This window comes from Leptodactylus fuscus, chromosome 1, assembly GCF_031893055.1.
Source record: "Leptodactylus fuscus isolate aLepFus1 chromosome 1, aLepFus1.hap2, whole genome shotgun sequence".
In the NCBI taxonomy this organism is placed as follows: domain Eukaryota; kingdom Metazoa; phylum Chordata; class Amphibia; order Anura; family Leptodactylidae; genus Leptodactylus; species Leptodactylus fuscus.
In genome coordinates this window covers 359601875-359619473 of record NC_134265.1, presented here as the reverse complement: position 1 = coordinate 359619473, position 17599 = coordinate 359601875, and the positions used below count along the sequence as shown (strand labels likewise).

The 17599-nt window shown below is 45.0% G+C and overlaps 1 protein-coding gene across 2 annotated transcripts in view; it reads left to right on the top strand.

Moving 5' to 3' along the window:
• The window catches only part of LOC142188372 (uncharacterized), a 36886-nt gene extending 23658 nt beyond the window's left edge, over window positions 1-13228 (top strand). For both annotated transcript variants that reach the window (XM_075261821.1, XM_075261822.1), the window contains exons 5-7: window positions 902-3241; window positions 7895-8063; window positions 8470-13228. In XM_075261821.1, coding sequence (XP_075117922.1) covers window positions 902-3241; window positions 7895-8063; window positions 8470-8673 — 2713 coding nt within the window. In that variant the 3' untranslated portion in view covers window positions 8674-13228. The remainder of the gene's footprint in view (window positions 1-901; window positions 3242-7894; window positions 8064-8469) is intronic.
• Window positions 13229-17599: the final 4371 nt, after the last annotated feature.

The window sequence follows — 17599 nt, the reverse complement described above, 5'->3', positions numbered from 1 at the left end:
AATAGTGCCGTTGGTTCCAAATGGTGGTTGTGGTATAGGTTTTTATTATGGGTGGCGTACACAGGCATATGTGAATATACCCTTAGATACCTGCCTACACGTATGTATGGACATGTCTCATCTACCACCCTAATGGAAGATCTCGAAGAAGAAAGTCAGGCATGTTGGATGACAACATGGTCGAGGAGTATGGACAGCAGGGTGTGGTAGCGGACCCCATCGTTGGTGATGTTCAATTCATGTATATGGTGGACACAGGAGTAATAGCTGTTAGCCAAATGCATGTGCTGTTGACAACTTGCTCAAGTATATTGGCTTGAGAAACCATCTTCCCAGCCATAATGTGAAGGGTTATTGTATGTATTGTATGTTCTTATCATGTCTGATGTTCATACTTATGAAGATTTGTCTCCTAATAGAGTCCGAGGATAGATATCTTTGGAGCAATGTATTATGACTACCCCTGACTACCTATCACTGTTTTCACTGTACCCCGGTCACTCTGACACCACAGACATCACTTCCTACTATGCAGAACCTTTGATGTACATCCAATCCGACCTAAGTTTTGTGCGAGCGTAACATAGTCCATGTTGTTGTTTGGCACTAACCCGGAGGACTGTTTTATGTTCCTCCACAGCCTGGATGTGTCTCCTCAGGTAGAAACCAGCTCCTCTGCTTCCTCCCACTACTCCCCGTACCTTTCCACCCACCCTACATCTTTAGTAGATGCTTCTGCTTTGCCTAGAACTAACCTTCATAGAGCTTCTCCTAGTGGTGTCTTTGGGAACCTGTCTGCCAACAACCCATTTCTGAACTCACTACAGAACAACCCTTTCTTTGAGGACTTCCTTTCTGACCGGTTACTAAATACTTCTTCACCTACTCACTTTTTCTCTAGTTTTCCCTCTGGGTCTATTGCTACCTCAGAAGCTGCTGAAAGGGGCTCTTCTCTTGTGGAGGAACACAGTCCATTGAAGGTATACTCATACCAAGGAAAAAGTGGCAGCTTGGAAGCAGTCGGTGATCGTCCTGAATTCCATCTGACCCAAAGCTCTTCATCAGAACCTCCAATGGTCTCGGGATGGGAAGAGCAATTCGACGCCCTTGCTTCAAGTCGATTGCAGCCCACTACTAGTAACTACCGACCGTCACCAGAGCCCAATGACTATAACGTCACCAGTGACTTGGAGAAGACAAGGGATATTTCTCCATTTATCAAACGAGAATCTATGACTAACATGTCAAGTCCACCTCACACTGGGCATGAATGGCATAACCTGCAGTCGGATAACTCTAATTTTGACATGTATTGGCCAGAAACTTCAAGAATTGATGAAGAAAAATCTGATGTTCCTTTGCCGTCGAGCCTTTTGCCCAATATTTCTCCAAAGTCTATTCCATCCCCTGACACTTCAGGACTTAAATCATTTGTAAATTGGCCTACAAATCTAGTTAAAGATAATACCGCCAACCATGCTTTTCAAAGTGTAGAGACCCCAACCCATTCCTCATCCGAGAACAGGGTAGCCACTGTCCAACCACTTCTGCCAATGGAAAAGAACGTTGTTGGCATAGGCCTAGTAGCGAGTCAGGTTTCCCCGATCCTAACAAAGGGTAGTACTACCACAGCTCCCATAGGTGAACGTGCACTGGTAGAAAACCGTATTGACGTACATAATTCGCAGGTGTCCAAAGAGTCAGTAGAACAAGTCTCAACCAAATTCAATCCCGAAAGGATACATGTTGAACAAGAAGTCATGCCTAATGAAAAGGTTGAGGAGATAATTAAAGAACAGGCCATTAGCGGTGATGTAGGGTCTATAGCACCACCCAAGCCCCCTCGGCTCACATTGTCATCTCCTTTTGAACAGATAGAGACTGAAGATTATAATTACAAACAAACAAGCCATCAGGACACCACTGGAAAACAAATGGAGAACCCAGAGGAACGTATGCAAGAGCAAAACATGGGGGTTTACAAACAAACCGTCTCTCCAGTGGCCTGTTGTCCTGTAATTGAGATAAGGAGCCCAGTGTTAGAAGCTTTTTCTGAGGACATCCAATCCACCACTGAGGACCTTTTGACTAATTTAAGGGAAGAAAATAATGATTTGGGTGCTCGTAATGGGGAACACCTGTTAGATGCAAATGACGTAACGGCAACCGAGCAGTTCAGGACTTGCCCATCGAGCGTCTCGCTAGACACACACCTTTCAAGTCTTCACGAAGGCTCTGATAAATTGGAGTTAATTAACCGTGGTCCATCCACATCATGCAACGTAACGTTGGGGGGCGACAAAGAGAGTCACGATGACTTGATCTTCCAAAAACCAATGCCATTGTCAAAAATAACAAAAGGAAGCAAGTCTGAATTGTATAATGTGTCCAGGAAAGATGACCAGTCTGACTTTGTATTTTGGTCGGCCCTTGAGGAGCAAATACCTTCAAGAGTGATAGAACTGGACACCAAACAGAATGTGCCAATGAGTCAATGTGCCCTTTTAGATGACACCAATAAGAACAATATAAAGAGACTCGAGGTAGAACAGAATAAAAATGAGGATGTTCGAGTTGTACAAAGGGTAGAATCCATTAGTTCACCGCCTAGTGAGTTACGAGAAGATGAGCTTGAGTCTGATGCCAAAGCTTTAAGAAATGATAGCCAACATGTTTTTTCTTTCAGCCAACAGTCTTCCTGGTCAGCAGATATCATTGTAGACTTTAAGAATGAGGACTTCTGGAGAAGAGACTCTGACCAGCTAGGCCAAAATCATGTACATAATTTGCCATCGCCAGGAAATCCCTTTTCTCCAGCTGACCGAACTCCTTTAAGTCACAAAAACCCATTCATCTTCGAACACGCTCAAAGTAGTCAGAGCTCTGAGTCTTCGTTACAAGAGGATACCAGCTTCAAAGACCTTCACGCACGTGCAGCTCTTAGAAATTTTCCATCTGCTGTTCTCCCGACTGATGTGAAAGCTCCTCACCTGCATGGCAGCCAACCTCTGGCCTTCTCCACTCCTTCCCTAGAAACTGCCCCAAACCCTAAACCATCAAACTTCCCCTCTCCAATCCTGCTTCTGACAACCTCTGGTGCCACTACAACAACAAATACCCACACAGCAAATCTGTCGGGCTTGCACTCCCCTGTGGCCGGTGGCGTGACAACAACTGCCCCTCCGATTCTGCCTCTGGAGACACAGACAGCTGACAATCCATTTGTGCCACTAAAGACCAGGTGAGCTAACCGAAAACGTGGATAGTGGTGCGTGTGGTGCTGATGTGGAATGTACAAAGTGTGGCTTAATGTGTGGAGAGTGTCCAAAGTCTTCTTAATCAGGGACCACTTGTCAAGTAACAATAGTTTGGGTCACCAGAGCATTATGGTGGTGGGCCAGTGATGTTGGAAGATAAGTCCTTCATCACTGTTGATCTTTTAATTCGTCCTAAAAGAGTTGATTGATATTGGGGCAATGCACTGTCCAGTCAAATTTTCTCACCAAAGCCACCTTCCCCAAACTATGGCCAGAAAATTATACATTGGGTTGCACATCTCTACATGGCCATTGGATGTTGGAGCAATGCGTTCTCCTTATTAGTCAAATTTCGACCACCTAGTGTCCAAATTCAACTTCAATTCTCAACCTTGCCTAACCTCCCGAGTCCTGGACCGAGTCTAGTATCTCTAGGGCATGGACCTATGTACTGTATGTACCTTAGTGTCCAAATATCTGGCCCGGTCTGGTCTTTCAGCCAACGTATTTGGTTGGGCAAGTTGACCTTTCTGTTCAACTACATAGAAGACTCTAGGTGGGTCAAGAGAATTGGAGAAATTTGTATGGCGCTGTCAACTGTACAATTAAAATGAAACCACCCTCAATTACTAGTTTTTGGTGTAAAATGTCCCACAAAACTCCTTCCAAATGATGGTTTGTTGCTCAACAGTGAACCATGTTGGCTTCTAAGACCAAGTTTTAACCAAAAAGCACGGAAATGTTCACACAAACCTATGACTTTTGGTTTGATTTTCTGTCCACTCGTTCAAAATGTGCAAATGTATTAAGAGTCTTGTGCCTCTTTAAAGGGATCCTATCATTCAGACGACATTTTTTCTAAGTACCACGTTGGAATAGCTTTAAGAGGCTATTCTTCTCCTACCTTTCGTCGTCTTCTCCGCGCTGCCGTTCGTCTACAATCCCGGTTCTTGTCAGTATGTAAATTAGCTCTCTTGCAGCACTAGGGGCGGGCCCCAGGGCTCAGACAACACTGGAGACTTCCCCAATGCTGCAAGAGAACTCTCTCCAGTGCCACCTCCTCTTCTTCAGTAGTGTCATCTTCAGCCTCTTCTTCCGGTGGTGGCTTGTAACTTCTAAGGCCTCCGGCCTTGGGCAGAGCAGACTGTGCATACCCATAGGCCACAAGAAAATGGCCGCTTGCATAGTATTGTAAGCGGCCATTTTCTCGGAGCCTTTGGGCATGTGCAGTCTGCTCTGCCTGAGGCCAAGAAATAAGACACCGCAGGAAGAAAATGAAGAGGCCGTTCCTGATGAAGATGGAGGCGGCGCTGGAGAGAGTTCTCTCGCAGCATTGGGGACGCCCCCAGTGTTGTCTGAGCCACCAATTGTACAAGTTCACTTACAAAGATGAGGTTGGCCTGTAATTGACATCATGGGTGACCTCAACTATGAGGCAAAATGAGAAAACCAATCCAGAAAATCACATTGGAAATAATTTAGTTGCAAATTTTGGTGGAAAATAAGTATTCGGTTACCTACAAACAAGGAAGATTTCTGGATCTCATAGACTTGTAACATCTCCTTTAAGAGGCTCCTCCATTCCTTACTTGTAGTAATAAATAAAGCAGACCAATGGATGAGAAAAGAACTGCGCTTGCTCCAAATCCGTTGATTCAACATGTTCTTTTATTATGGTTCTTAATACACTTGTAGTACTTTACTTGTAGTAATGGCTCCTGTTTATAAAAGACACAACCTCAGACAGTCAGACTCCAAACTCCACTATGGTGAAGACCAAAGAGCTGTCGGAGGACACCAGAAACAAAATTGTAGCCCTGCACCAGGCTAGGAAGACTGAATGTGCAATAGACAAGCAGCTTGGTGTGAAGAAATCAACTGTGGGAGCAATAATTAGAAAAAGGAAGACATACAAGACCACTGATAATCTCCCTCGATCTGGGGCTCCACGTAAGATCTCACCCCGTGGGGTCAAAATGATCACAAGAACGGTGAGCAGAAAATCCCAGAACCACGCGGGGGGACCTAGTGAATGAACTGCAGAGAGCTGGGACCAATGTAACCATCAGTAACACACTACACCGCCAGGGACTCAGACCAGACATGACCCACTGCTTAAGCCAGTACATGTCCGGGCCCGTCTGAAGTTTGCTAGAGAGCATTTGGATGATGCAGAAGAGTATTGGGAGAATGTCATATGGTCAGTAGAATTGTTTGGTAGAAACAAAACTTGTCGTGTTTGGAGGAGAAAGAATGGTGAGCTGTATCCAAAGAACACCATATCTACAGTTAATCATGGGGGTGGCAACATTGGGGCTGTTTCTCTGCAAAGGGACCAGGACAACTGATCCATGTACATGAAAGAATGATTGGGGCCATGTATCGTGAGATTTTGAGTACAAACCTCCTTTCATCAGCAAGGGCATTGAAGATGAAACCTGGCTGGGTCTTTCAGCATGACAATGATCCAAAGCACACCGCTAGGGGGATGAAGGAGTGGCTTTGTAAGAAGCATTTCAAGGTCCTGGAGTGGCCTAGCCAGTCTCCAGATCTCACCCCTATAGAAAAGCTTTGGAGGGAGTTGAAGGTCCGTGTTGCCCAGTGACAACCCCAAAACATCACTGCTCTAGAGGAGATCTGCATGGAGGAATGGGCCAACATACCAGGAACAGTGTGCGCCAACCTTGTGAAGATTTACAGGAAACGTTTGTGATTTATCCTTTGTTGGCAATGACAGAGGTCAGTACTGAGATGAACATTTGTTATTGACCAAATGCTTATTTTCCACCATAATTTGCAAATTCTTTCCAAATCGGACAATGTGATTTTCTGGATTTTGAGACATTTGTGTCTCATAGTTGAGGTCACCTATGATGTCAATTACAGGCCGACCTCGTCTTTGTAAGTGGGAGAACTTGTACAATTGGTGGCTGACTAAATACTTTTTTCCCCACTATACTTGACTATATACTTGTGTTTTCTTTTTCCTCTCCTTATAGCCCAGATCACCATGATGAATTCTCCTGGTAACTTAAAATTTTAGTGCTCAAACCTCCTAAGCAAAAGCGGGCAATAAGGGTGTGACTCGGAGCTCCAAATCTCTCCTCTTGTCTGGTCTTGCTTAATACCACCCACATGATATTAGGGAGTCTAGTTTAGCATATTGGGCACCAAAATTAACTGCACTTACTGCTCAAGAATGGTGGGGAGTAGAGAAAAAATTGCCACTGTTCTAGAGTCAGTGGAGCAGCACCCACAAAAAGATGAATAGTTTGAGATGGTGGAAGTATTGGCAGGTCCTTTACTACCTTCTATCTAAGTTGGAGGACTACTTTAACTGTTAAAAAAATTTCATCAAACTATTACGCTAGGTTCACGCTTGAGTTGCCTGTCCATTGTTCTGGCCCGTCCGAGAACCAGAACAACGGATTGGAAGACTTCTAAAATAAGTTGCCTATGGAGCCCGGCAGACACCATTGACTATAATGGGGTCCATCAGGTGTCATCAGTAGCAGATGAAAAAGCTGGGTGTGCAGGACTTTCATCCACCCATTGCAGTTGGACATTGCGATGGCGTCTCTCGGGATGATGGCCATGTTCACATATTTGTGCTTGATGTCGCAGAGCTGGATATCTGACACAGGACCTGCTGCTACACCGGCTCCGGTTCAGCTGTGCTACATTTGTGTATCCATAAGAACATATAAGATCTTGGGCCTCGCCTGCCAACAGCCTAAATATTTATCAGTATTTCCTGTTCACACTATATACAGGCAGAATGTAATTGCCGGCACACGTCACCACCACGAGACGATGCTTTGACATTCGGTCAGGGCATTTAATTTTCCATACCTACCATTTCCTAAACGGATTTTCTATGAGCATATGGTCGGCGCGGTCATGTGAGCGGAATTAATTCTAACAGCGTAATGATACAAACAAGCGCATCGCTTCACGTTCACGCTGTTTGAAGGTTGTTAGACCGGATTATAGTGGGGTCGGCACAGTAGTGTAAATCATAAATATTAAATCAAATCCACGTGGCTGTGAATGTCTGGCTCCTCCATAGAAATAACACGGCAAAGCTGCTTCAGTTGTACCACAATTATCTCTGCAACCATACCAGCCTTGGCTCACTCCTCTGGCCCTTTGGCGGTCGCCTCTGCTCGCTCCTCTGACACTTTGGCTGCCGTCTCAGCTCACTCCTCTGACCCTTTGGCGGTCGCCTCTGCTCACTCCTCTGACCCTTTGGCGGTCGCCTCTGCTCGCCCCTCTGAGCCTTTGGCGACCGTCTCTGCTCACCCCTCTGACCCTTTGGCTGCTCGCTCCTTTGGCCCTTTTGGCGTCCGCCTCTGCTCACCCCTTTGGCGACCGCCTCTGCTCACCCCTTTGGCGTCCGCCTCTGCTCGCCCCTCTGACCCTTTGGCCGCCTCAGCTCATTATTATGTCCACAGTAGACTCTGTAGCCTTACGATAGGTCCCCAAGTCCACTAAAGCCTAGAATCGCCCCATGAGATATATTTCTTTCCCCCCGTGTTTTGTGTGGGTGTTGGAAAAGCAGTAATATGAGATGATGTATGGATATTTGTGATGTTACATTCTGTATAGGATTTGCATCAAATTTGTTCTTCCCTCAGTCCCCACCCAGTGAAACCGATCAGCGCAACTCTGACGGACTCCACCCCAGAGAAGAAGACGCAGCGGCCGGCCATCACCACAGCGCTAAGCAGCGGGCTGGAGATGTTAAAGTCTGTGACCGGTGGACAGCACGTCACGCCTAAGAAACCAGAACAGGATCGGCTAAAGGTAGGCACTGGCCCAATATGTAGCATGTAATGGAGGTAATAACGGTGACTGTAGACCTATGGATCCAAACATAGACAGACCAAGGCACGGGGCAGCTCATAATTCAGTACAGATCAGGTGGCGAGATACTCAAATGTATTTGCACCTATGGATAATATATTCCTGGTACTCCGTATGATGATAAGGCGTGTGCTCTCCCACTCCTAGAACAGGCCAACGTTGGGACCCTCTATGGTCTAGTCCATCAGATTATGGTCTCTCTGACCTTCAGTTTTGATGTATTACATCCTTCCCTCTGCCATGTTATATACTGTATATCACTTATGAGGATATAGGGTGATACTCTATATGATATTATCTACGGTTTCCTCTGGTTAATCATGTCGTCTTGTTGCCTTTTCTTCAGGATCTTGGTCTACCAGACCAAGCAGCCAAGTACTACCATCTTACCCACGATGAGCTGATCCAAATGCTGCTCCAACGCGAGGCCGAGTTGTCCAAAAAGGAGAGCCATGTGCGAGAGCTAGAAGAGTACATCGATAAACTTCTGGTGAGAATAATGGACCAGGCACCCGCTCTGCTACAAGCCCCACTGGAGACGAAAAAGTAGATAAGTCGTTGGCATCATCCCATGGAGACAATCTGGGGTCAAATTTGGGACCGTGTGGGACATCTTCCCTTGCTCTATGGTGTAAATCCTGTGTACAGACTGGACAGAGGACTCTGTAGCCTTGGCATGAACTTTCTCCTCTTACGTCTTAACTCTTCTTCTTGTATTGGACATCTTTTGATCGTGCTGGCTGAGGAACGGCTCGCCATTACAATCTTACATGTAACCTAACACGCAGTAGGTGGGAGATACCAACAGCCGTGACCGTATCTTAATTCTTCAACACTGTACTCTACCCAAAGACAATGGGAACCCTTGTCTGGTCATCAAAGCGCGAAGGCGACATTATAAACACGCTCCACGTTTTGCTCTAGGCATCGCTTTGCTGCTTTCCTCGTCACGAGATCATCGGTTGTGTTTGCAGGAACTTTCTGAAGTGTGACGTAGTTGTCTGGGATTCAGTCCAGGGAGTTGACAGTACAACAAGTATGAAGAGTGTCAACACTTCTCACAGTTTTCTCTGTTACTGGGATAAATATTCTGTGCTGTGGTAAATACCCGAGTTGTCATTCAAGGGGGTTGGAAACAATAGTAGAAACGATGATCTGATAACAGGCAGCCATCTTGGACGAGTCCGCAGGAACGTGTTATCATAGGTGTGTAGAATGTCATTTCTTCCTCTTGCAAGTCTTTTACGCCATCTTGCAACTCCAGGGCGTCATCTTGCCACTTTGATTTATCTCACTGTAAGAGCTTCATCTATCACATGGTGTATCTGCGCTGATGGCTACGACGAAGTCGCTTGTGCGTACGTGTTGAGTCCACATTCAGGGCTGTAATATTTAGGAAGCATGCTGTCCCATGTTCATTAAAGCAGAGTCTCTGTTTTCCAAGCTGAAGGGAGTAGCATGCCTCTCGTCTCCACCATCCGTACCCAGACCCTGGACCAATAATCCACAAGTGTAAGGCCATATGGGATATATGTTCGGTGCATGAGTGACCCTGATCACATGGCGCTAGAAGAGAAAATCCTGCCGTGAGGTGTTAAAAATAACTTTCTATTATTTGGGGAGAAGAGAAGTTGCGCCCGGTGGGTCCGACCACCCACTTTGAATTGCAGGTCCTCCTAAAGACCTCATGTCACAGTTGACCTTTGCCCATAGCACATGGTAATTTCATCATCTTGTGTTCTATTATGTCCTACTCCAGTCACTTCCAGAGCTGCATTCACTATTCTGCTAGTGTTGGCCCTCAGGCTCTATAGGACCCGACATCTCCCTACTGCCACCTGCTGGCCCGGTGCCTGGACTATGCATGCTCTTCCGTGGTGCTTTGTGGGAGACGAGGTTATTATACAGATTTACAGTAGTTTGATGCTAGCAGAATTGTGAATACGGCTCTGGAGGATATTGGAGTAGACTAGGTAACGTGAGCGTGAATTGTGGAGATGGTCTCATTCTGATAAATGGTAGGGGTCCAAAAATAAGGCAGCCACCTACACCAGTCCCTTCTCCAAGTGTTTCGATGGTTGCACTATGCAAGTCCTGTTTACAGCAGCACGACTGTAGTTTCTTGCACGGCTGTACAGTATAGTACATAGAGGAGTATGCAAATATTCCAACCTGATTTTTATACATTTTATGAGCTCCTGTTTTTTCATTTTTTCTTTTTTTTTCCCCCTGAGTTCTTTGGCGCCTTGTTTTTTGAAGTTTTTGTTTCTTTCCTTCAGGTTGTATATATCGCATATTTAAGGTGTTTATAGCAATTGTCAAAGGTTCTGCTGAGCAATAAACTAAATTTTATTTTATTTTTGGGGGGTTCTCCAGTTAGTTTGGTGCGGAGTCGTATGACAAAAGCAATATCGGGCTGTATAAATATGTATGTCATGGATGATATGGTGACTGGTTTGCAAAATCCAGTAGAGCAAAAGGTTCCTTCTCTTTCGGATGATGGATCTCCTCCAACAGGCCCATTCCCATAGGGTATATCGACAGTGTTTTCAGGTGCTCTCCCGGTAGCCATATCCTCTATATACTCAGGTTCCTCTCATTAATGTATGGAATCCACTGGTGTCCTTCTGTTACCTCTTCAGGATTGGAGACCTCCGATGTATTGGGTTGATAAGATTTGGCTTATGACTCCTGGTTGGCTTGTTACCCGAGACTTTGAACCACAACCCACCATGAGACTCAACTTTTTAGATATGTTTGTCTCTCTGAATGTGATGATCTATTGATTCCAGGATAACAGAAACAACATGGTTGACTTGAGGCTTTATTTGACGAAGGTTGAAGACGTCACTTGGCATCTACTTCTTCACAGATGGTCCTTCTTTATGGTTATCGAAAATTTCAGTGCAGTCCTAGTAAAAGGATTGGGGTTTAGTAGAGATGAGCGAGTCATATTTGACCGGATACCTCCCCGCCATAGGATTCCATGTAAGCGGCTGAACTCCAAGGGGTTAAGCGCGTCGAATATTCAATGCCTTGGTGTTCGGCCGCTTACACGGAAACCTATGGCGGGGAGGTATTCGGTCAAACATTACTCGCTCAGTTGTAGGGTTTACCACAAAAGAGAGGCCGTAGGAAATCCATCTTCTTCCATTTGCATCTCTACGTGTAGTGTTGTAGTCTTGGATATGATGAAATTCGTCTACACAGCCCGTTCTGAGATGGGTGGCCTTGGCAATATAGAAAGAGTTCTTGTATTCTTTGAGGGTCATCTTGGAAGAGTACGTCATGTCACCAAGTACCTAAAGAATTGGTGAGCCAAGCTTTCAGAATTACCAATTCGTGTCGCAACATGGCTCAAAAAAGTGGCATATCCTTAAAACCAACTTTGTGCCCCCAGTCAGCCATCTTGTAGTGGTCGGATAACTGGTAGATGCCTTTTTCACTTGTCAAACTCCTCTTGGACATCCTTATGTTACGGTTCCAGTTCTTAAGAATTTTTTTCTTTAGTTTTCATAGTATAACGCAGTCCGTGTTAATCGGTACAGCATAGACTTCTTGTTATAATGGACGCCCCATACCACACTGCCAAATTCTCCTCCTAATGCATGGTAACTTCTAGAAAATGTGACTCTTAAAGCCTTGATATACAAGAGACTCCTTGTCACTGTAGGCCGTACGTTTCCGAGACCCATAAACGCGATCATGGAGTGGTCACGTCTGTTCTCCACATGTCTGAATGTAGCTTTGTGTTCATGGTCCAGTTAAATAACTTGATTCGTAGTGGAGCCTTGTAAAAGTCCTCAAGCAAACTGCTGTGAAGTGCAGCAAAGCATCTCCATAAAAATATCTGATTAGGACCACCAGTGGCCTGGTGTGACTCTGGCCAGACTTAGTCTTCATTGACCACACTGGAGAATCTCCAAGAGAATCCAGCAGAGTCATGTTGTAGAGACCGGTTACTACAGCTATGGGGATGTCAGGCAGTGGGTCCATAGTCTGTCTCAAGTTTGTCAGGTCTTCTGCTGAACGCCACCTTAGTATTGGGAGTTGTCCACACAACAAGGGACGCACCGGCTCGGTACTACTATTTATTCCAGACTTATCTTTAAGACTTGAAGGCAAACCTGTTTTAAGATGGCCATAGACGTTGGGTTATTGTCATCCGAACCAACGAAATTCTTCATAACCGTCTGATCATTGAATGTATATTGGGGACGCCTGACACTACCTGACAGCAGATGTCTCGTTCGATAAGGAGAGGCATGACGAATATCAATATGCCTGATCCTTTCGTTAAGAGTGGCTCACTCCCTATAAACTGAACGCACAAGTGTACTGACGGGATTGAGAGGAATGGTTGTCAACCAAGTGCTCGGCTTACAGCTATCTGAAGTGAGCGACTTATCAAAAATTTAGCTATACCCATTAGATTGCCATTGACTGTGCCTTTGGTTGACCTTCATCTTTGTTGGCTCCCACCATACACATGCACAAGTAGCTCAACCTTGAGTGCATGTGTCTTTTGGGGATACAAGGGTTCTCCCCAAGAACAAAAGGGTCAAGCATGTTGATACCCAACATTCCCGGTAGTCTATATCTGTCATCGGGAGAGAGTCTGAATGCCTATACTCCTTAGATAGTTGGCCAGTCCAGCTGAAATCTACCTATACGCCTTAGATGGTTGACCAGTCCCCATGAAAGTTCTCAATTCCAGCTGATATTGGTGTAATGTGTCCAGCTTACGGTAGACGGCGACCAGATAGTGGTAGATCACTCCACCGATCATTAGTGATCACTACAGCTTTACATACCAATCCAATCCATCTATGATATGGGAGATCATTAATGGAAAACCCGAAACAAAAAATTTTCTGCCAATTTCTGACTTGACCTACACGAGTCGTCCATGGCTTTTTATGTTCTCATTTAGGTTTTAATTGAGGGAGTTGACTATCCGCGGAGTACGTCACGTTCTCCAGTCCGGGTATATATTGCTCTACCAAATCTGTAGACTTTATAAGTGTTGGTTATGTTTAAGAATGTTCATGAACTGTTACTATGTTTTTAAGCACCTAAAGACAAATAAAGGTCAATGAAACGTCTTCTGTGTAGCAGTGTCATTCCTAGAAGAGGCGGCCGATCCCCTGGAAGTGCACGTAGGGCGGTTGTATCTGACGAAGACTAGAAAGATTGCCGCTGCTCAAAAAAATCCACAAAATACCTAGGCCTTATTCATATTGTGTGAATGGACAAAAACATCTGTCAGCTGTTCGTGAATTCACAACCATCAAAAAATAGACATGCTCTATCGAATACAGAAGTAGACGCGTGACTACGCCCATACCGTGGGTCATGTGAATAAGGCCAAGAACAGGCCAAAGCGTTGAATTTTCGCAGCTGTTCGCTGAAGGAAAAACAGAAGTGTTGTGTTCATAAGGCCTTGGGGTTGTGCACAATCGGAATTAGGGTTGAGAGATCGGGATCGGAAAAGATCAGATTCCGATCGGCGATTGAGTAAATTTTGCGATCGGAATTCAAATCCCGATCTTTTTAGGTGGGATCGAGGTTGGAGGTTATTTCCCACCATGCTTTGCAACTGGCCAAGCATTGTGGGAAAAGCTGACAATGTTAGTTAGGTCCCATAGGAATGAATGGATACAGCCGGCACACAGCCTGCGCCGGCTGCGTCCATTCATTCTAATGGGAGACTACCTAACATCTCTAGTAGCTAACACTTACCTGCACAGACGCTGCCACTGGTCCGGTCCGATCCCCTCTGTTGTCACTGCTCTTCTTGCGTCGCTTAGAGTGTGGGCGGGTACTGGGAGGGGAGCACTCATGTCTCCCTGCCCTGTACCCGCCCACACTCTCCTAAGCCACAAGCCCCGCCTTCTTCCTAGGTCTGTAACACTAACCTGGAAGGTAGGGCAGCAACGCAAGAAGAGCAGTGACAACAGAGGGGACCGGACCAATGGCAGCGTCTGTGCAGGTAAGTGGACAGCACAGGGGACTTAAGTAGCCGGGGAATTTTTTAATCACTACACAGTGTGGAGTCTAACAATTAAAGCGTTCAATTTTTAGACTGCTGTATAGTGAACAGGATCATTTTTAAAATCCGATCTTCGATTATTAAAAAAATCCCATTGACTTACATCGGGTTCGAATGGAAAATGATCAGAAATCGGATTTTAAAACCGATCCTGAAATCTCAAGATCGGCTCAACCCCACTCAGAATTGAAAGGGGTTGACTATATGTAGAGTGGCCCATGATTGTAGTGGAAGCGACATACAAACATCATGGAAATAAGTGGAAGAGTTCTTAGGACTTAATATCTGCGTTGTTTGATCATCACCCGATATCTGGGTACTGGACATGGTCACTACACACTTGTTGACACAGTAATTTAACCCCTCCCCATCATCGAGACCGTCACATCACGAGTACAGAAACTTTGACCTCAATTTTCAGAAAAATGTGGAGCAGCTTGAGTTTTGGGAAAGTCTATGAAAACTGATGATCTATTAAACAAACTAGATGATTGAGCTTATCTCCAGCAGCTGCCGCCCCATGGTCCTCATTGTCTATCTCCCACAATTATGAGACAGGAGCGGAGTAATCTCAGATGTAATAACACAGACTCTGCCTCCACCGGCAGCTGTTTCCGTACGTCAGGATCACATTTTTGCTTGTGTTTTGCCAAGACGTCAATGTTATGAAAACTTAAATAGTGAAGTTCTCTTCGAGTCTATAAAGTTACGGCTTGTTATTGTAGTGTGAGAAGATAAGCTTGGCCTCTATTAAGCATCAAAGATTATAATCTGTCCATGTAGAAGTCACATACGACCCTTCAGTAAAGGGATCCTATCATTCAGGCGGCATTTTTTCTAAGTACCCCATCGGAATAGCCTTAAGAGAGGCTATTCTTCTCCTACCTTTTGTCGTCTTCTCCACACCGCTGTTTGCTTACAATCCCGGTTTCTCTCGGTATGCAAATGAGCTCTCTCGCAGCACTGGGGGTGGGCCCCAGTGCTCAGACAGCACTGGGGGCGTCCTCAATGCTGCAAGAGAACTCTCTCCAGCGCCTCCTCCATCTTCGTCAGGAACGGCCTCTTCATTCTCTTCTTCCGGCGGTGTCTTACTTCTAGGCCTTGGGCAGAGCAGACTGTGCATGCCCACAGGCCCTGAGAAAATGGTAGCCTACAATACTATGCAAGCGGCCATTTTCTTGTGGCCTATGGGCATGCGCAGTCTGCTCTGCCCAAGGCCGGAGGTGTTAGAAGTTACAAGCCACCACCGGAAGAAGAGGCTGAAGATGACGCTGATGAAAAAGAAGAGGCGGCGCTGGAGAGAGTTCTCTCGCAGCATTGGGGACGCCCCCAGTGCTGTCTGAACGCTGGGGCCCGCCCCCAGTGCTGCGAGAGAGCTCATTTACATACCGACAAGAACCAGGATTGTAGGCGAACGGCGGCGCGGAGAAGACGATGAAAGGTAGGAGAAGAATAGCCTTTCTTAAGGCTATTCCGACGTGGTACTTAGAAAAAATGCCTGAATGATAGGATCCCTTTAAGGTCCTTATGGTCATAGGAAAAGTATGAGCTTAGAAAGCTTGTCCCAAAATATCCAACATGTCATAAGATTTTACTTAAAATTCTTACAAAAAATTCTAAATCATCCAATATATCAGTGGACTCTTTGGCCATGAGGATCACAGTCTTGAAGTTTGTTTGTGGATATTTGGAGGTGGATGTTAAAATCTGGCGTACTCTTCTAGTTAAGGTCAACAATGGTTATGGATAGGTGGACAACAGAGGACGACTGAGCCAATAAATTTGGTAACTCTAAAGTGCAGCGCTCCAGAGCGACGATTCATGTAGAAACTGTTGGATAGACCCTCCGATAGACTGTTCCGATAGACCCTCAGCTAATGAGCTATTACTCTTCCGATCATTAGCAGGTTCAGCTTTGTCTGGATTTTCTTTGTTGGCTTCAGGACTGCTAAATTTTTTTGATTTCGGTTTTCATTTTTCTCTCTTAGACTTCCAAAAGCGCCATAACTTTTTTTTTTGTCTGTTCACAGAGCCATATGAAGGCTTAATTTTTGCTGGACAAATTGCCCTTTGTAATGGCACTAGTTAATATTCCATAGGAAGTTCTGGATAGATGTAAAAAAAAATCAGAATGGGGTGGAATTCGAGAAAAACAACTACTATGCAATGTAACATTGGGCAACATTCTTATGGGTTTCGTTTTCACGGCATTCACTGTGCAGCCAGAATGACGTTACTTACATGTATACTGTGGGTTGGTATGAATATGGTGATGACAAATTGATGTAGTGGGTTTTTTTGCTGTTTTTTTTTTTTTTGTTTAAAGCCTTAAAAAAAAATCCCAAAAATTCTTGGAGTTGTTATATTCCAACATCGGTACTTTTTTCTAATTTTTTTGTGGGGCCAGGTGTACTTTTTATTTATACCGTTTTGAGGAATGTCTTTCAATTTTAACCGACGCTTTTTATCAAATTTTTATGGGAGGTGAAATGGTGAGAAAATACTGATTTGGCCATTTTGATTTTTTTCCCCTCTATGGCATTCACTGTATGGGGGAACATTTTTATATGTAGCTTGGACATGTTTGGATGCAGAGATGCAATATATTTTTTTATTTTTATTGTTTATCTTTATCGTGTATCTGGGGAAAGGGGGGGGGAGATTTGATTATTAAATTTGTTATTTATAAACAGTTTACAAACAAGCAAAACACAAAGCAATATAATAACAAAGCAGGGACTGAGCAACCGGACCCGCAGAACCAGATCACATAGATAAGCACGTCCAAGTGGACGAAACAGAACAAGACAATAGGAATTTAAAAAAAAAAAAAAAAAACATACCTAGAGGCACAATAGAAAGGAGAGAAAGAGGGAGAAAAGAAGAAAAAAAAAAGGGGGAGGGGGTTGGGGTTGTAGCCCCGAACTCCGTCCACCATCTGTGAGGACACATCATCCAACCAGGCCCCTGTACATTTGAGTACCCTGAAAGAGAATCCACGGAGCCCAAGCTTCCATGTAGACCTCCCACACGTCCCAAAGTGGTGTGGTGAGGTGCTCCATGATCCTGATATCCTCCACTTTAAGAAGCCAATGGCAGAGGGAGGGGCGATTGGGAGATGCAATGAGCATGGCTGCATTGAGCACATGACAGAGGGATGACTAATGGTAGGTACAAAGACGGAGGTCCGACAGGTGGAGAAGGAAGTGAGTATGGAAGAGAAATTTGAAAAACCTGGCTAACCACCTTATGCTCACCCTCCCAGAAGTCACAAAGCCTAGCAGACTCCCATAAAATACGCAAGAAGGTTCCCTCCTCTGTACCACAGCGCCAGCAAAGAGGAGAGGAAGACAGGAAAATCTTATGCAATTTCGCCAGTACGTAATACCACCACATCACGATTTTATAGCCCGCCTCCTGCTAC